At 39.1% G+C, this 21,079-nt stretch overlaps 1 protein-coding gene across 1 annotated transcript in view; it reads right to left on the bottom strand.

Annotated features, from left to right (window-relative positions):
- Positions 1-21,079, bottom strand: part of Cpne8 (copine 8) — a 161,186-nt gene that overhangs the window by 44,819 nt on the left and 95,288 nt on the right. The window contains exons 11-13 of the mRNA XM_070038777.1: positions 16,894-16,969; positions 13,124-13,177; positions 9,988-10,049 (exon numbers count right to left, since the gene is read on the bottom strand). Coding sequence (XP_069894878.1) covers positions 9,988-10,049; positions 13,124-13,177; positions 16,894-16,969 — 192 coding nt within the window. The remainder of the gene's footprint in view (positions 1-9,987; positions 10,050-13,123; positions 13,178-16,893; positions 16,970-21,079) is intronic.

The raw sequence follows: 21,079 nt of genomic DNA, 5'->3' as shown, positions 1-21,079 counted from the left end.
TACTAAACACAATAGCAGGGCCCATAAGTCATCGCTGAATTCATAATCGAAAGTGTAACTGAAAATTCAACTGCTTATTTGCTATGGATAACAGCTTATTTTACACATCCATATTACAATGCATAGTTATTATTTATTATACTGAGTGCCACATTCTTCCTGTTTAGAAAACACTAATAAAAGGCTGGGAAGGTGGATCAGTGGTAGAGCGCTTGCCTTGCATGCATGAGGCCCTGGGTTTGATTCCTTAGTACCACATAAGCAGGAAAAAAAAAAAACGCCAGAAGTGGCACTGTGGCTCAAGTGGTAGAGCTGAGGGACAGCCTTGAGCTGAAGAGCTGAGGGACAGCACCCAGGCCCAGGGTTCAGGCCCACGACCAGACACACAAAAAAAAAAAAAGAAAAGAAAAGAAAACACTAATAAATGCCTTAAAGAAAAATGTGAATACTGCAAAGATTTCAGGCTACATGAGAGATTTCTTGAAAACTTTGAGACATGATTTCTGTCGTTCACGCAAGGTGAAACAACATCAATAATCTTGTTACGCTTTTCTTTTTATCTTCTAATATGGTGGGAAGGCTGATATTGCAGAAAAAAGAATCAGTCATATGTCAAAATAAAATATCTGAATCCACACAAGATGATTTGATAAAATGTTAAGTTAAAAAAATCACATGTCAATCCTGAAAATATTTTGCTTAGGAAGTGTTACTTGAACTGTCATTTTATAGTTTAGAAAACAAACAAGTAAAAGCTGAGCTTCAAGAAAGCTAGAGAGGGGCTGGGAAGGTGGCTCAGTGGTAGAGCGCTTGCCTTGCATGCCTGAGGCCCTGGGTTCGATTCCTCAGCACCACATAAGCAGAAAAAAAAGCCGGAAGTGGCGCTGTGGCTCAAGTGGTAGAGTGCTAGCCTTGAGCTGAAGAGCTGAGGGACAGCACCCAGGCCCAGAGTTCAGGCCCACGACTGGATCAAAAAAAAAAAAAAAAAAGAAAGCTAGAGAGCAGTTCTTTTTCTTTATATATCCTTTATTCTTTATATGTACTATATATATATATATTTATTATCTTCAAATAAAATATGTTATATAGTACATTATATACAATATAAAATATTATATTCTAATATAAATATGTTTATATACTATGTATATATACATAATATAGCATATAGTTTTATTAATGGATAGTATTATATGTAGTCTTATTATTCTAATAGGTAATATTAATATTCTATGTACTATTAATATCTAATATGTATATGATCTATATTATATGTACTATATTACATACATCACACATACATTATATATGCTATATTACACATATACTATTACATAAAGTATATGTGGTATAGATTAAAATAAAGAATGTATTATTAGAATATAGAGAATAAAGAATATATTATATAAAGAATATATTTTAGAATAAAGAACACATATATATATATATACATGAAGAGTTCTGCCTGCCAAATAACATAGCTTCATATTCATAGCTCAGAAGACTTATTTCTGTATGTATCTTCCTAATGCCTGTAAAATACATTCTTAGACAGCCTCTCTAGTGTGCACTTCTCCTTTTCTGCAAGCTATGTATGCTAGGGGAAAATACCACCCACGGAGTTGGGGGGCCTCATGGCCCAAGAGGAGATGGGGGCACAACCGCCCCAAGGCGCGGCTTGACCCTCCTGTACTCACAAGGCAGGAACCTTGGAGCCTGCAACCTTTGGGTCACTCACTTCAGCCACTCATCTCCCAACCCAGCCTACTGTCCTCTGCCCCATTTCATTAAGGGATAAACCTCCTTTCTATTTTTTTTGGGGGGGGGGCCTTAACTTTTCCTTAAAAAAAAAAAAAGTACCTCGCCCCAGCTACTTAGGAGGCTGAGATCGGAGGATGGACACTCAAAGTCTGCAGGGACACTACTCAAGACAGGCAGTGGAGCTGTAATTTTGTGTTATTATTAATGTAGATATTTGATTTCTTTTGGCATGTTGCTTTTTCAGCCTTTTACTGGCCTTGAGCAAAAGAAGCTCAGGCCAAAGAAGCTGGAATCTTCAGATCAAGCCCCAGGATTGCCACACAAGAAACCACAAAAAAAAAAACAGTAGTTCAACTACTAAATGACAATACAGAGAAAGTTGCCTAACTCAAACTTTGCTGCCTTGTCGAAATCCTTACTTCCTTGACCTATATTGGGAAATTCGTCCCCCCCAAAATAGTGAATTTGCTGGGTGCTTGCTGGCTCATGCATGTAATCCTAGCTACTCAAGAAGATGAGATATGAGGATGGAAGTTTGAAGCTACCCTGTTCAGGAAAGTCTTTGAGACTTTTTTTTTGGGAGGGGGGGGTGTCCAGTCGTGGGGCCTGAACTCTGGGCCTGGGCACTGTCCCTCAGCTCTTCAGCTCAAGGCTAGCACTCTACCACTTGAGCCACAGCACCACTTCCGGCTGGGTTTTTTTTTGTGCTTATGTGGTGCTGAGGAATCGAACCCAGGGCCTCGAGCATGCAAGGCAAGCACCCTACCACTGAGCCACCTTCCCCGCCCCCAGTCCTTGAGACTTTTCTTACCAATTAACCAGCCAAAAGCTGGAAGGTGGAGCTGTGGCTCAAGTGGTAGAATGCCAGTTGTGAGAGAAAAAGCTAAGGTACCGCACTTAGGCCCTCAGTTTAAGACTTGGGTATGTGCACACATACACACACACACACACACACACACACAGGGGGAACAAAAAAAAAACAAGAATACTAGAGACAGCAAAATATCTTCTCCTTAAAGGAATTATTTCACAGAAATAGATGATTCAAATATTTTCCTGTAAGTTCCTGTTTTGCAAAGAAAAGTCCTATGTGTAAAGAATCAATGACTAATTGACCATTAGGAAAAAAGAATTTAAGTTGATTTCCCAGCATTATTCATAGTTTGGCAGAAATCTGTTACTGTTGTTACATCATTGGGTCCACTTAACCCTCCTTTTGCTTGGCTGTGTCCACTCTAAAACATAAAGAAGACACGGCCCAATACAAAAAAAAAACAAAACTCACATCATCAGTATTTGAGCTAAATGAAATTATTTCTTATAAGAAGTATCCATGTAGTGTTCTCTTTGACTGTGAAATGAATAGCTATGAAAAAAATCATGTGCCGAATAACCTAACCTGGCAATAAAATCACAACCCTAAAGCATAGAACTAGACATCCAGGCCCAGTGCAGTGGTTCATGCCTGTCATACTAGGTACAGTGATTGAGAGGACAGAAAATCATAAAGCTGAGTGTGATGGTTCCAGTTATGTTACACAAATGGTGAGAGATACCCAGCTTCCAGATCCTGGTCCTGGAGGTAGGAGGGGGGCATGTAAACCTATTTAAAAAAATTAAATCTCCCCCAAAGGGAGATGTTATGGTTCAAGTTGTAGGGTGCCTGCCGAAAAAGCTCAAAATCCTGAGTTCCAATACCACTCAAATGTTGACATTTTTAGCATTTGAATATTTAATATAAAAACTCCAATTAAGAATTAGCCAAGGCAATATTTATTTGCATATTTATATTTACTCTTTTGTGCTGGTAGTGGGGTTTGAACACAGGGTCTGGGCACTGTCCATTAGCATTTTCACTCAAGGTTAGTAATCTACCAGTTGAGCCATAGCTCCACTGACAGCTTTTTTGGTGGTTACTTGGAGAGGAAAGTCAGACAGACTTTTCTGTTCAGGCTGGCTTTGAACCAAGATCCTATGATCTCAGCCTCCCAAGTAGCTGGGATTACAACGAGCCACCAGTGTCTAGATTATGGCGTTTTTGTTGTTGTTGTTAGTCATGAGGCTTGAACTCAGGGCCTGGGTACTGTCCCTGAGCTTTTTCGCTAAGGCTGGCACTCTACCACTCTGAGCCATAGCTCCACTTCTGGTTTTCTGGTGGCTACTTGGAGATAAGAGTCTCACAGCCATTCTTGCCTGGGCTGGTTATGTACCACAATCCTCAGGTCTCAGCCTCCTGAGTATCTAGGATTACAGGCATGCGCCTCCAGCTTCCGGTTTAGTTTATGGCTTTTAAAAAAATTATTAATTTAGATGTTTAATTTCTTTTGGCATTTTCTTTTATCAGAATATAATTTTCTGAGTCTTTTTAATATGTATAAAAGTTTACTTGGTAAGTTTCAGTGTAGCAAAGTTTAGCTGAAATGCAAAATGTTTACTATGAATATATTTATAGAAGGCAAAATGGCTTTGTTTTTATTAGATTTCTCCCTATTTGGTGCTGTAGGGCTTAGCTTTCCACTAATTTGATGAATGTAAAGCACTTGGATGCCACAGAAGTGCTCTTAAAAAATATTCTAGACATGTATATTCAGTCTTCAAAGAAGGAACTGGCTGAGGGAAAAAACTTTACAGTGCTGAATATTCTAGCAAAATGTGTTCTCTGAGGCTGCATGCTCCCAGCTATGCCATAAATTGTACAGAACTCAGCCATTATTGCCATTGCTTTAAGCATTTTTAAAGAAAAAAAAACCCTCGTGGGGCTTGTTGATAAAGCCACTTATTGGTATTCAACTTGCTTTTAAAATAAGCAGCCTCAAGAAACTCAAGTGAGATTTTAAAATGAGATTAGGAAATATAAGTCTCTCTCTTTCTCTCATTTACTCTCCCTCTCTTTTGTTTAGACTGTGTGTGTGTGTGTGTGTGTGTGTGTGTGTGTGTGCGTGTGCACACACACACGTGCACACGCCAATACTGGAGCTTGAAATTGGGGCCTGGGGCTTGTCCCTTCCTTAGCTTTTTCACTCAAGGGTAGTGCTCTACCACATGAGCCACAACTCCACCTCTGGCTTTTTGGTGGTTAATTGGTGATCAGGTTGATTCAAACTGTGATCCTCAGGTCTTAGCCTCCTGAGTAGCTAGGATTACAGGCGTGATTGACTAGCATCCAGCCTCTAAGTTTCCAGTGTATTCCATATTCTAACAAAAGCATAGACCCAGGTTTTAGGTTCATGTGATTCCAGTAGTTTAGCAAACACTTAGGGTACAACAGAGACCTTTTGACTCATGTTTCCTCCATCTATCAGTCAAAGAGATGTACCAAGGTCACAGATACTTGTTTTCTAGTCATGTTGATGGAATGGAGTTTCATGAAGACATGATGCCCAGAGGATTGAATGATAGAAAATCAAATTTGAAACTGATGAATTTTGTCCATAAGTACTTACATTAAGAATTGTTCAGAATGTGCAAATATACATTTTGTAAGTTGAATATATTATTTAAAACATAATGATTTCATTCAGTAAAGGATCTTAGGTTTTAGGTGAATTATAATTAGAAGTGACTTTGTCATTATCCTTATGAATGATAATCAAAATATTAAAAAAATCATTAGGGATTACTAATAAACTTGTTTAGTAATCAATTGGATCTGTGTTTTAGTTTCTAAAAATGTTTTTTTAATAAATAAAAGAAACAAAATTACCCTAGGAATAGGTGTAGATAGACATACTGAAAACACTGTAAAACCTGAATTAGGTCATTTTTCTCTGTGGTCTTCAAGAATGAGACCACAGAGGGAGAAATAAAATGGCAAAGATTTATTGAAGAAAAAGATAAGCAAAGTTGCTGCTAGCCAGGAGGGGTACCAAGGGAGGGCACCAAGGGAGGGTGCAGTGTGCAGGATTAATAAGGTGACTCTAGGAGAGAGCTACATGAATCTCAAGATCAATGGACAGTCTGTGGGCCATAGCAGTCCCCAGAGCCAATCAGAAGCACTCTGTGCATCCATTAGTCCCTCTGATTGGATGCCCATTCCAGTAAACACCTCTGGGGTCAAATCAGTCCATTGTTGACGGGGGGGGCCTCCCAGAGACAATGGGCCATGATGTAATACCCAGAGGTCCACCTTGATGACTGCTCAGGGTCAAGGCAATGAGATGTCTAGGGGTCTGCACATGGGACTGCTCAGAGCCATGGTGAGGGGTAGAGAGCCCCTAAGGGAGGGAGCCTCGGCTCTGATTGGCTGGCCAGGCTCTCTATCTGTTCTCAATAGTGTAACTAAGAATAATGACCCCCAAATCAACAATAGAGGACAGGTTAACAGTTTTCATTATTTTACAGTAGTGTTCCTTTCAGATGTTAGTATTCTATTTAAAAAATATTTTTTCTCTACCTTATGTCATAAAATGATGTAGAACCATAGTTCAGAAAAAAAAAACAATAACAAAGCATGGGCATTGCTTAACTAAAAAGGGGAAAATACTCTTTAAAAATTTTATTTGTTTTCAAGAATGTTTGCATACAAATAGGATTTGGACTAATTCAGCTTTTTCACTCAAGGTTGGCAGTCTACTACTTGAGCCACATCTCCATTTCTGATTTTGGCTAATTTTTAGAATACACTTATCTTATTTGCTCAGCTGAGTCCACAAATCAAATTAGCCCTTAAAGATCGGTGCATGTAGCTGATGCTTGTAATCCTAGCCCCTCAGGAGTTTGAGTCTGAGGTCTGAGGTTCAAAGCCAGCCTAGGCAGGAAAGACTCTTATTTCCAAATAACCAGCAAAATGCAGACATGCGTGGCTCCAGTGGTAGAGTGGCAGCCTTGAGCGAAAAAGTTGAGGGACAACACCCAGGCCCTGAGTGCAAACCCCAGGACCAGCACACACAAAAAACTGTCCTACTGTCAAAAAATAACCTTAATAACCCTCTATTTCACTCATTTATATGAATACTAATGATGAAAGATAGGTAATGTTTAATTACAACATTTTTAAAAGATACTGTCCACCCTTATTAAATAAGTTGTCATATACAAATAATGTATTATACATTAGGCAGGATTTTTCATATTCCTTTCAGATACAGTAGCAAACCCAATTATGACAAGTTTAACTCTCTATTTTTCCATCTATTAATAAAAAACATGCACATATGTTGGAGACTTGGCAAACACTTTTTCTGCTTTGTATTTTTTCCTTCTAACTTTATCGAAACAACCACTGTGACTGCAACAGGCAGACTGCAAAACACCTCTTTGTGAGGTGTTTCCTTCACACATATTGTTTTGGTTTCATTTACTTAGCAAAGAGTAAATAGAAGCAATTGCTTTATTTTTTAGGTAACTGTCTTTGCTCACATCATTTCTTTCATTTCTGTTTTCCTTCTTTTCTCTGGTGACATTGTATGGAGGAGTAAGTATTGGAAAAAAATTTGTCAATCATAATTAGGAAAAGGTTTACTGAGTTCTCTCCTCATCTCTTTCTGTCTCTGTCTGTCTATCTCTCTTTCTTTCTCTCTCTGGAAATTCAGGGGTTGATGTTCAAGGATTTGCAGCTGGCCCTCTACCACTTAAGCCACACCTCCAGCTCAGCTTTTTGCTATTTTTTTCTTTTGGAGATAGAGTCTTGCAGACATTTTGGCCTATGCTGGCTTGAAACTGTGATCCTTCAGGTCTCGGCCTCCTGAGTAGCTGGGATTACCATAAACTTGACTTTTCTTGATTGCTATTCATCATGAGGTTATTAAGCAAGTCAAATTCACAATATCAAATTCAATCAAAATAAAAAATGCCTCTCACCATTTTCATAGAGTATAAATATAAAATAAAATCAAACACATAAGAAGTTGTGAATAGTTTACACTGTGAGATCATAATTCCCCACCCCCCCAATTTCAAGAGATACTCAGGTTACAAAGACTAAGCTAAAAATGAGTGGGGGGAGGGTTGGAAAGACTTCCATATTGCCCACGATAGAGGAATTTATGATATATAACCCACACAAGATCTGTTAGGACTTAGTGCAATTTCAAAAAAAAGTTGCAGTGACTACTTAAAAAAATATTCCAGGCTGGGAGCCAACAGAGTAACAAGATCACTATTTCCTATTCATTTCTATTTTATGAGTTTATGACAAAGAACGCCCCTTTAATATTCTGAAGTTAGCAGGTAAGCTTAAATCAAACTCACAAGCTACTCTGTTATTTCATGAATATTTTTTAAAGGCTAGGGAAAGACACAGGAGTAGAGGAGCAAAGAGTGAACAAAGGCAGCAGTGGTAACTTACTAGACTGTGCTGACAGTGAACTATACAACTTCTGAGTGGGGACAGTAGGGAAAATCTTGCAGAGAGCAAGGGAAGAGGTGACATTGTCCAGAAAGAAATGTAACCCCCTCTATATATCACCTTTATAATAACAATTTTAAATTTAAAAAGTTTTAAAAAAACGCTTTAAAAATTGTATGTGTTAGCCAAGAGGCTGGTGGCTCACACTTGTAATCTTAGCTACTGTGGAGGCTGAGAGCTGAGGATTGTAGTTCAAAGCCAACCTTGGCAGAAAAAGTCAGTGAGACTCCTCTTTTTTTTTTTGGCCAGTCCTGAGGCTTGAACTCTGGTCCTGGGCACTATCCCTGAGCTCCTTTTGCTTAAGGTTAGCACTCTAACACTTAAGCACAGCTCCATTTCCAGCTTTTTCTGTGATTAATTGGAAAGAAGCATCTCACAGACTTTCCCTGCTTGGGCTGGCTTCAAACTGGGATCTAATCCTCCTGAGTAGTTTAGGATTACAGGCATGAGTCACTGGCACCCAGTTAGTCCGTGAGACTCTTATTTCCAATAAATTACAAAAAAAGAAAAAGAAAAGCTGGAAGTACAGCTGTAGCTAAGGGGTAGGGCCCCAGCCTTGACCAAAAAAGCTCAACAGAAGCTCCCAAATCCTGCGTTTAAAGCCCCAGGACCAACACACGTGTGTGTGTGTGTGTGTGTGTGTGTGTGTGTGTGTGTGTCTGTGTGTCTGTGTGTGTGTGTGAAAGAGAGAGAGAGAAAGAAAGAGAGAGACAGAAAAGAGAGAGAGATTGAGAGGCAAATGAAAATGTTCTCCTGAGTATAGTGATATCAGACTTTAATTTCAACACTGGGGAGGCAGATGAAGGAAGATCAAAAGTTTGAGGCTAGCTTGGCCTACCCCGTGATATCCTGTACAGAGACTTTGTGTCAAAAGATAATGTGTCAAATAAAGTGAAAAAATAAACAAAAACAAATGAGAAATAAAACTGGAAAAAGAAAAGACTTTTCTCTTCGTTGGAAAAAAAAATTCAGTATGTCCCCCAAATTAATAGCTAAGAGAAGTATTTTGTTGTTCTAGTTGTGGTGGCGATACTACAGCTTGAACTCAGGACCTGTGCGCTGTCCCTTAGCTTTTCTACTCTACCACTTGAGCCACAGCCCTACTTTTGATTTTTTGGCAGTTAATTAGAGATAAGAATCTCCAGGGGGGGCTGGGAAGGTGGCTCAGTGGTAGAGCGCTTGCCTTGCATGCATGAGGCCCTGGGTTCGATTCCTCAGCACCACATAAGCAAAAAGAAAAAAGCCAGAAATGGCGCTGTGGCTTAAGTGGTAGAGCGCTAGCCTTGAGCTGAAGAGCTGAGGGACAGCACCCAGGCCCAGAGTTCAGGCCCCAAGACCAGACCCAAAAAAAAAAAAAAAAAAAGAATCTCCAGGGGCTGGGAAGGTGGCTCAGTGGTAGAGTGCTTTGCTTTGCATGCATGACGCCCTGGGTTCGATTCCTCTGTACCACATAAGCAGAAAAAAGCCAGAAGTGGTGCTGTGGCTCAAGTGGCAGAGTGCTAGCCTTGAGCTGAAGAGCTCAGGGACAGCACCCAGGCCCAGAGTTCAAGCCTCACGACCGACAAGAAAGAAAGAAAGAAAGAAAGAGAGAGAGAGAGAGAGAGAGAGAGAGAGAGAGAGAGAGAGAGAGAGAGAGAGAGAAAGAATCTCCAGGACTTTTCTGCCTGGGATGGCATCAAGTTTGATCATCCCATCGCAGACTCCTGAGCAGCTAGGATTAGAGGAATATGCCACTGGCACACAGAAATAAGGAAAGTTTTATGTTTATATTTGACTCTAAAGAGAGTAAGTCAGCCATGAAAATGCACAAAATTGATTCTCAATTGCTTGGGAATCTTCTGTACACATTGCAGGAAATGTCTAAACAGAGAATGACTTACCCTCCCTTAATGTAGTCAAGGAATGAAACTTCTGTTTCTACCAAAAAAGAGAGTAAAGTTACCTAGAAAAGAGAGAAGGAATAATCAATCAGTAATGGCTGTAAACCCAAAGGGACTTTTTCTTTCTTACTTCTCTCTCTCTATTCTCTGTGTGTATGTCTGTTCTTTCTCCTTCCTTCCCTCCTTCTCTATCCTCCTTTCCTTTCTTCCACCTTTCCTTTCTCCCTCCTACCTTTTCTCTTCCAATTCCTTCCTTCCTTCCTTCCTTCCATGACATTTCTAGATCAATGTCACCCCCTTTGTCCCTTTTCCCTGTCCCACTCCCCCTTCTTCAATCAATTTCAACCTCTCCCACACAAATACACTCAGACTGTATTCATCCTTGTGCCTCAGTTTCCTCAGTCTTTCTTCCATCCCGCAGGTTTCCAAACCAACAATCTGAATCCATTTTATTTTCCTGACCTTTTTTTTTTTGATACCATTAATGGGGCTTGAACTCAGGTAATAGACGCCATCGCTGAGCTTTGTTTGCTTAAAGCTAGTGCTCTGCCACTTGAGCCACTGCTCCACTTCCAGTTTCAGTGGTTAATTGGAGATAGGAATCACAGACTTTCCTGCCAGGGCTGGAAATCCTCAGATCTCAGCCTCCTGAGTAGCTAGGATGACAGAAGTGAGCCATCAGCTCTCTTATTTTTTTCAAGTGTGTGTTCATTGCACCAAAGAGCTTCACTTTGGTGTTTAGATATACATATATTATGTTTTGCTCAGAACACTTAATCTCTCTTGTCTCTTCTCTCATCACTCCCCAGACTGCTTTCATTTGAGGTTCTCTGTCCATCTTCATCCATGGTTGTTGCTTTGTATTATGAAATTATTCACGCTTCATCTTTCCAAAAGGGACTTTTTCTAACTATTAAAGAGAAAATAAAATTCCCAGTGGTTTTGGAAGTCCCTGAAGACATTATTATTTATTAAAATATGCCAAAGACTGTTCACTGCTAGTTCACTGACAATTACTAGGAAAATCAGCCCCCTCCCTAAAAAAAATTAGTTAACTGTGTTCTGTAGCCAGTTTATTTCCTTTGAAAAACACATGAACATCATCTGCAAGGAGACCACGTTACTTCCCATTTTAGATAAAAGGAAAGAAGAGAGGCTGGCAGAAAGCCGACACAGTCAGTCAGCTGAGCCGTGGGAGAAACAAAAAAGGTATTTTTGTCATGGTTCTAAAAGAAGGCCATCTAATATTTTAAATGACTTCCATGATAAACAAAAAATACCTTCAACATGAAACGTGGAAAGCCCTTCCATTTTGCTTCTCACAAGGAGAATTAATCTTACAAAAACAAAATTCAGTTCTAAAGATAGGTTGATCTTAGCCAAGTGCCAATGGCTCATGCCTGTAAACCTTGCTACTCAGAAAGCTGAGAGCTAGCTAATTAAGGTTCCCTGAGAGCAGCCTAGACAGAAAAGTCCATGAAAATCCATCTCCAAAATAAGGAGAAGCTGTGCTGGAGGCATAATGCAAGTGGTAGAACGCCAGCCAAGCCAGTACTTTGAGCAAGCATGAGGCTTTCAGTTCAAACCCTAGTACCAACATAAAAAAAATATATAGGATGATCTTGAATTTCCACACTTGGCAGGCTCTTTTATCATCGTCACCTTATGTGACAATGTACAGCAAATGTACAAAGTTGTATTTTGTTGGTGTGTGTGTGTGTGTGTGTGTGTGTGTGTGTGTGTGTGTGTATGTGTGTGTGTGTGTGTGTGTGTGTGTGTGTGTGTGTGTGTGTGTGTGTGTGTGTGTGTGTGTGTGTGTGCTCTTGCTTGGTGCTCTATCAACTTGAGCCATACCTCCAGTCTGCCATTTGTTTCATAAACTTTTCTGACCAGGCTGGGTTTCAACTGGAATCCTCCAGAACTCAGCTTCCTAAGTAGCTAAGATTATAGGTATGAGACATTGGTACCTGGTTAGAGTTGGCAATTTTAATACACTATAAAGGAGAACAGTCCATTTCTTGTATTTAAGTGAAGCCTAACAAAAGTGTAGTCTTCTGTTTTTTTGTGTGTGTTTTAACTTTTTATTTTATTTCATCATTTCTGGGGCTTGGACTCAAGGCCTAGGTTCTGTCCTCTCAAGGCTAATATGCTTGAGCCACAGTTCCACTTCCACCTATTTGCTGGTGAAGATTGGAGATAACTGGAGATAAGAGTCTCACAGACTTTCCTGCCTGGGCTGGCTTTGAACTGTGATTTTCAGATCTCAGCCTCATTAGTGTCTAAGATTACAGGTCTAAGATACCCATATTTTGCAGAACAGTACTTCTAACTGGACTTAGCTGTCTCACATCTGCCTGATGAATGTGCATTGGCTTTCCGGAATGAACAATGCAAAACAAGACTTTAGCTTCCTTTGTGTTGAACTCCAGGAAATCAGGCTGGAAACCTGGCCACTGAACTTGCTCCCAAAAGGAATTCTCCATTGTGTTCGCTCCCTGGGAAGAATTACAGTTCCTAACAATCAAAGCTCAAGTGAAACAAAGCTCAGTGTGTAAGTTGCTTTTAGTCTTTGCTTTAAAAATATATTTATTTACTTATTTATTTTTGGTGCCAATATTAGGGCTTAAACTCAGGAATTCTTGATCTTGCTTATTAGGTTGTTTTTAAGCCAAAATTGGAGCTCTACCACATGAGCTACAACTCTATTTCTAGATTCTCTTGCTGGTTCTGGTGATTTAAAAAAAAAAAATCTCTCCAATTTGTATGCTTGGGCTGCCTTTGAACTGAGATTCTCTGATCTCAGCCTCCTGATTAGCTAGGATTACAGGAGTGAGCCACCAGCACCCAGAAAAGTCGTATGTAATTTTTGTTCATTCATTTGAATCCTTAAAAAAGTAACATTTAGGGGCTGGGAAGGTGGCTCAGTGGTAGAGTGCTTTCCTTGCATGCATGAAGCCTTGGGTTGGATTCCTCAGCACCACATAAGCAAAAAGAAACAAGCTGGAAGTGGCACTCTGGCTCAAGGGGTAGAGCGCGAGCCTTGAGCTGAAGAGCTGAGGGACAGCCCCCAGGCCCAGAGTTCAGGCCCCACGACCGGACCCCCCCCCAAAAAAAAGTAACATTTAATTTCACTTACTGTTCCAGAATTAATATATTTTTTCTTTTTTCCTTTCTTTTTGGGATTCACCACCTGAAAGAGTAGACAATTAAAATGTTAGGATGTATCCTGAAATTCAAAGTATGTTGTTAAACTTGTTGTGTTCACTTTGCATATACATACACATTTATGAGTTCCCCTGAGAAACTCTACAAAGTCAATTTCTCAGGCTTCACTGCCAAAATTACTAATGATGATCTTTAAAAAAGAACAACAACAAAAAAAACATATATATCTTTTGCCAAGAGCTGGTACCACATGCCTGTAATCCTGCTAACTACTTGGGAGGCTGAGACTTGAGGATTGTAGTTCAAAGCCAGACTGGGGGAAAAAAGTCTGTGAGGTTCTTATCTTCAATTTACCACTAAAATCTGGAAGTAGAGCTATGGCTCAAGTGATAGAGCACTAGGCTTGAACAATAAAAAAAAAGGCTCATGGACAGTGCCCAGGATCTTAGTTCAAGCCCCAAGACTGTCTCAATACACATACACACACACACACACACACACACACACACACACACACACACACACACACACACACAGAGAGATGCATATGTACATATATAAATATATATAATCTGTAATAGTCCTCCAAGTTGTTTTTATTTATTTATTTTTCTACCTATTGCATCTTGTACACTTAGGAAAGATATTTAATATCCTAAGTCCTTAAGAATATTGATTACTTTGTACAAAAATATGGTTTGCCAGGCACTGGAGGTTCACGCCTGTAATCCTAACTACTCTGAAGGTTAAGATATGAGGATTGCAGTTTGAAGCCAGCCTGGGTAGAAAAGTCAATGAGACTCTTATCTCCAATTAACCCCCCCAAAAGCCAGTAGTGAAGCTGTGGCCCAAGTGGTAGAGCACTTTCCTTGAGCAAAAAAAAAAAAAAATCAAGGATAATACCCAGGCCCAGAGTTCAAGTTTCAGGATGGGCAGGAAAAAGGCCAAATAAGAGAAATTAAAAAAAAAAAATAACCTATGGTTTGCAGCTAGGCATGTTATAGTACACCCCTGTAATCCCAGCACTTGGGAAGCTGAGGTAGGAAGATCAAGGCCAAGCCACACAATGGTGGCTCATGCCTGTAAAGCTAGATACTCAGGAAGCTGAAATCTGAGGATCAAAGTTTGAAGCTGTGCCAGGCAGGAAACTGTGAGATTCTTATCTCTGATTAGCCACCAAAAAGCCTGAAGTGGTAGAGACTCGAGCAAAAGAGCTCAGGGATAGAGCCTAGGCCCTGAGTTCAATCACCAGTACTGGCACACACACACACAAAAAAAAAAAAAAAAGGAAAAAGAAAAAAAGAAGAAGAAATACAAAATAAAATAAAATCCTCAAAATGGTCTGAAGAACATCTATCTGAGCAGTACAGAGGGAATCAGGAATGACACAAACTAAATCAAACTTTTAAAAATAAGTTAAAAATAAACACACACACACACAAACAAGTTTTTCCCAAAAAACAAAAATTGCCTTTGTATTCTGATAGGATTCTTGCTAGCAAAATCATCCAGCCTGTCATTCAATGGGTTGTTTAGAGAAGAATGTTTTTGTCCTGGATTTTTGGAATAAGTTTTCAGTAGGATTTTCATAAGCATTTTTTTCAAACAGTTGTCAACGCCATTGACTACTGGGAAATCATAACTTATTAATGTCACAAGGGAATTATCTGAGATTCAGTGACTTTCTGATTAAGTTATCTGAGGAATCTGCCCAACTAATCACATTAAACCAGACTCAATCAAAGAAGCACTCAATAAAAATGGTAAGTGAATTACACAACATAGACTATCATAGCACTTGATCTTTATAAATATCACTAAAAACAGAATAGGAAAGCACTTTGGCAGAGTAATAACCCCAGAACACTCCACCATAAAGAACACCATAAAGAACACAAGAACACGATGGGGAAAAAATCAAAATGAAAAATTTTCAAGAATCTAGAAGAACTCAAAGGCTTGCACCAGTCACCAACTGCATTAATTCAGGGGTGGGATGAAAAACAAAACAAAACAAAACACAAAACCCCAAAGTAATTGTAACAGAAACCAAAAGTCTGAATTTCTGTGTGTGGCATTTGGAGTCGCTGTATGCAGTGAACCAGACTCACATCACAGCACCTGTGTGGAACAGAAATCTAAAAGCCCCAGTAGTGGACAGCCGGGGTATAGAGTTGTTCAAAGGTGTCATGTTCAGAGAATTATCATTAGTCACCTTGTCTGAAAGGTCTCTGCAATGCCCCACTAATGGGGCTGAACTTGATTTGACAAGCTTGCTCAGTGAGGAAATCTCACCTCCAGGCATGTATTAGAAACAAGGCAGTGGAATTACTGAACAGCTTCTCTGCCAGAATACAAGTGGATACAAGTTTGGTAAGTAAAGGGCTTATGCAGAATCAAAGAGGGAGATCTGGGTGTGAAATGTCTTGAGAGAGAGAGAGAGAGAGAGAGAGAGAGAGAGAGAGAGAGAGAGAGAGAGAGAGAGAGAGAGAGACAGTTACTGGGGCTTACGCACTTGTCCCTTAGTGTTGTAGCTCAAGGATGGCACTCTACCACTTGAGCCACAGCTCCACTTCTGGGTTTTAGATGGTTAATTGGTGAGGAGAGTCTCATAGCTTTTTCTGCCCCACCTGACTTCAAACCTCAGTCCTCAAAACTCAGCCTCTTGAGTAGATTACATGTCTGAACTACCAGTGCTCAGCCAATAAGTATAGTTTGGAGAACAAACTAACGCTACACTAAACATGTCTTATACTATTATCTCTCCCAAACCGGATTTAAATTTACATAACCAGAAGGGACACAGAACTTAATTTACAGCAACTTAAGATTTAAATATTGACAGAGAATATTAATAAACATTCTAATAAAAATAAATGAATGAATGAATGAGGTCTGAGAGGGCTAAAAACAGTCCAACCAAGTAAGAATGTTGTACAGGAGATTCCTCCACTCTCACAATAGGCCAACTTGAGTGTCACTTACAGCAAAGAGTTAAAATCATTGATAAAATACTGACATGTGCTAGCCAGAGGCCTGGACCTCACACCTGTAGTCCTGGTTACTCAGGAGACATAGGGCACCAAGATGGGAAGACAGCCTGAGTAGAATAGTCCTGGAGACTCTCCAATTAATCATCAAGATGCTGTGCTAGAAGCATGGTTCAAATGGTAGAGCTCCAAGGCCCTGAGTTCAAACCCTAGTACTGGCATGAAAAAAAACCACAACTTTTTGAGATGTTCTTATTTGCCATTACCCCACCCTACATTAAGTAAAATAATGACAACAAAAAACAGAGAATGTACAGACATGAAAACTCAAGGATTAACAATGTTAAAACATCTCCTATGCTAACCACAGATGGGGTGGTTCACTGGCAAGAGATTGGAAACAGAAATGACTCCAGTATGTTTGCTTTAAATATAGGTTTATTTATTAAGTGCATCTTACCCTGCATTCCTTCAGACTAAAAACAATATCCCAAACTATACAGATGATGATAGTGGAAAGGAAATAAAATTTAATCTAGGAAACAAATCAGTTCAATAAATTCACACACACACACACACACACACACACACACACACACACACACACACACACGTGCGCGCGCGCGCGCGCGCGCGTACACATGCAACACGAAGTTGACCTTTTTCAATTATCCTTTGCAGATCCCATGCCTTTAAAATGCAAATATACATAGATCAAAAGGAAACAGTACTAAAGTAAGTTGTAACTTACCTCATATACATTGAATTGTGACTGGCCTCTAGAAAGTTCCCTATAGCTTGTTGTAAACTCCCCAATGAAATCATGACTAAAATTAAAAGAAAAAAATATATAACATTAACCTTCATAAGTTTGCAATTATATTTTAAATCATCTTAGCAGGGTAATCCAATCATTAGAAGAAACACCTGCTTATCTTTCTTTAGAAAGGTAACTTAATTTATAAAACATTTTAAGAGACTGATAGATAATTTTATTCTTCTTAACCTAGTATTATCCAACAGCAGCCAATCTGTGTCGTTAACATTCAAATACTTAAATTATTCCATCAAATTTTAATATTTCAAACATGCACATGACTTTAATGACCCCGATTTCCAAACATGCATGAAGTTTAATGCACCCTACTGAGAAATTAATTCTAAATGGTAGATTTTGTGAAATAAAACTTAGGAGGAAGTAGACATAGATTATAAGAGCTAAGGCAGTACATAAACACAATATTGAAATACATGGCATCTATAAATGAAGGTGGGAAAGCAAAGCTCACTGCCAACTATTGAATAAGAGGGAAAGGTGAGGAGAGGGAAAGTTAGAGTAAGAGAGGAAAGGATCAATCTGATTAAAATGCTGTATTTGCATAGGTATAAACCTTTTGAATAATTGGCATACACTCAATACTAATGAATGAACGACACAAGGAGAGGAGAAGGCAAACTTTGAAAAAGGGTGAATGTATAAACTACAAAAATACTTTTATAATGCTGGGGCTCATGCCTATAATCCTAAATACCCAGGAGGTTGAGATCTGAGGATCACATCAAAGCCAGCCCCGACAGGAAAGTCTGTGAGACTCTTATCTCCGATTCACCACCAAAAGAGACTAAAGTAGAACAAGTGGTTCAAGTGGTAGAGAGCTAGCCCTAGGCCAAAAACTCAGGGACAGCACTTAGGCCATGAGTTCAAGCCCCAGGACCAGTTACAAAGAAAAAAAATCTCTATCAAACTTTATACTTACTATATAAAAGTACAAAATTTACTTTATATACATGTGTGACAATGGAACAATGAGCCATCTTGAGATTGGTTCGGGAAATAGCGAGAATGAGAGAGAGCACTAACAGGGTGGGTGTAACCTAAATACATTGCATGCATACAAGGACATGTCAAAACAGAGGTCCTTCCCCTTGTATGACTAATGATGCTAAAATGCAGAGGTGGCTCACACCTGTAATCCTAGCTACTCAAGAGGCTGAGATCTGAGGATCAGGGTTCAAGGCTAGCCCAGACAGTAAAGTCCTTGAGACTTAGCTTGTCAATTAACCAGTAAAATGCTGAGAGGGGAGTTGTGGCTCAAGTGCTAGCCTTGAGCAAAAAAGCTCAGGGACAGCACCAAGGTCCCCAGTTTAAGTCCCAGGACTGGCACCATTAAAAATATAAGATGGGGGGAAATTTTAAAAAAATAAATATAAGGGATGTCACAGCAGTTGCGGATATCATAGAACTTAAGGGTGACTCATTTGTTATTCAAATTCAAGCTGTTCATCATCATGGGACAAATATTCCTGTAAATCTTCATCCTGGTACAATCTCCTAAAGAGACTGGTGACAGTGACAAACAGTAATCATGCTGTTTTACCAATCAAAATACAATATTCTAAAGATTAAATGTGGATGGAAAGCAATTAGGTAATATTAATTTAGTAGCGTTTTTGCACTAAGAAATTAAAAAGGAAATCATTTGAACTTCAGCTCACTTAGATACCCAGCCCTGCCCCCCTCCCCAGATCTTTTGTGTCTAAAAGATCCTTGGTATGTGCCTAGTGGTTCACACTTTTAATTCTAGCTATCCAGTAGGCAAAGATCTGAAGATCATGATTCAAAGCCAGCCTTGGCAGGAAAGTCCAGGAGACTCTTATCTCCAAAAACCTACTCCAAAAAAGCCAGAAGTGGAGCTGTGGCTCAAGTGGTACAGTGCTAGCCTTGAGCAAAAGAAGCTCAGAGAGTTCAAGTCCAAGGACTGGCATAATTTAAAAAAAAGATGTGTCAGTGGTTCATGCCTATAATTGTTTCTACTCAGGAGGCTGCAATTTGAGGATTATGGTTCAAAGCCAGCCTAGGCAAGAAAATCTGTGAGACTCTTATCTCCAATTAACCAGCAAAAAACTGGTTAATTGAGACCTGTGGCTCAAGTGGTAAGAGTGTCAACCTTAAATGAAATAACCAAGTGAAACTGGGAGGCCCTGAGCTCAAACCCAGTAGTACTGGTATACTTGTGCACACATGCATACACACGTATATGACATGAGTGCACACACACACACACACACACACACGCACACATGTATAAAATGTTATTCAGGGAGTTCCCTCAGTCCTTATCCACCAACAGAGACATATTCTGGTCATCTAGATCAAATGTTTTCAAAGAAATAAATGAAACCAGCTCTCAAACATATATTTACAAAAGCTGCGTTTTCCTTAATAGTAACCATATGCTATATGTCATAGCTTTTTTTTGTTTTGTTTTGTTTTCTTTTGTGCTGATACTGGGGCTTGAACTCAGAACCTGGGGACTGTCCTTTAACTCTTTTGCTCAAAGCTGTTGCTCTACCACTTGAGCCACACCTTTAATCCAATCCTTAACTCTGAAACTCTTCCTTAGGCCTACAAGTTTAATTCATTTAATTCTCCTTGAGCAGTCACATAGAATTGCTGTAAAAAGATCCTTTATATAGAATCTACCTCCATTTACATCTCTCATTTATATTCCAAGTAAACATCTCCACCCTCCACTAAGCTACATAACCTTTCTACTCAACAAAATGCATGGGGGGGAGGGAGGGAACGATTGATTGAGAGAGAGGGGAACCAATCACAAGCCTCCTTGAACTGCATGTCTATCCCTCAACCAATCACACCTGGAGCATGCCCCGAGGGGGCGGAGACAAGGGCCCCATATATAGCGGGACTCTGGGGGGAGAGGGGAGATCCTTGCATAGGATTGCTTTTTGCTTTCAAATAAACCTTCTCTGTCTGCTTTAAATACTTGTCTGCCTTTTAATTCTTCAATCAGTGGAGAACATAAGCATCCTAGATGGCATCATATGTAAAACATATAATGTATATTTCAAATATTCTGCTTATGAAAGAGGAAAATATCTCATTAAAAATTGTGCTATTAGTCATGTTGAAAAAGCAATGCTGCAGATATATCAATTTCAGTTAGGAGTATTATTAAAGTTAGTTTCATCTGATTGTGTTTACTTTTTAATGTAGCCACCTGAGAGGTGACTCATGCTATAATTACTATTTGGTGGTGCTGAATAAAATGCTCTAAATTTTTCACTTAGCATTTTATGATAAATGATAAAGCATTCCCAGAGAGAGATTAAAAGAGGTACAGTATTTCTTTTGATGGCAGTTCCACAATTAATTTTGAACGTTTACATTGTTATATTATAAAAACTGAGTTGAGCATTTTTAGCATGAGCCTTCTTTTTCAGGCTTCCAAGAAGAATCAAAGAATAATTTATTATTACTATTATTATTATTATTTTGTGCTAGTCCTGGGGCTTGGACTCGGGACCTGAGTGCTGTCATTTAACTTTTTGCTCAAGGCTACCACTTGAATCACAGATCTACTTCCAGTTTTTGTTTTTGTTTTTTTTCCGGTTAATTGGAGATAAAAAGTCTCAGGGACTCACCTAGCCAGTCTGGCTTTGAACCATGATCTTCATATCTCAGTCTCCTGAGTATCTAAAATTATAGGAGCGTGCTACTGACACTCAATTTAGAGACTAGGCCTTTAAAACTGAAATTAGTAGATAAAAGTTACAGGAATATTTCTAAATGTATTAACACAGATAATCAAACTTGCTTCCAAAACTTTGTACCCTGTTAATATCCTTCTAAAACATAAAAATATCTACTTAAGTTCCCTGAGCAACATTGAAAAATATAGAATATCTGCTAGTTTGGTTTAAAAAGATATTTGATTCAATGCTATTTATTACATATAAAGCTCTGTTTTATAAATTCTTTTTGTTACTATAAACTGGATTTTTCCCATATTTATCATTAATGGTCCCCATATTTACAATTAGTGGTTATTTTATTTTTTGGTCAATTAGTCTTTTCCTTCTTGTAACTGTGTATGGGAATTTTCTTATTACGTGAGGTCTTTACAAGCAAACAA

Source organism: Dipodomys merriami, unplaced genomic scaffold (genome assembly GCF_024711535.1).
Source record: "Dipodomys merriami isolate MVZ:Mamm:240054 unplaced genomic scaffold, mDipMer1.0.p SCAF_10, whole genome shotgun sequence".
Lineage (NCBI taxonomy): Eukaryota > Metazoa > Chordata > Mammalia > Rodentia > Heteromyidae > Dipodomys > Dipodomys merriami.
Note: the sequence above shows the minus strand (reverse complement) of the source record. Positions and strands in the feature narration are given on the sequence as shown.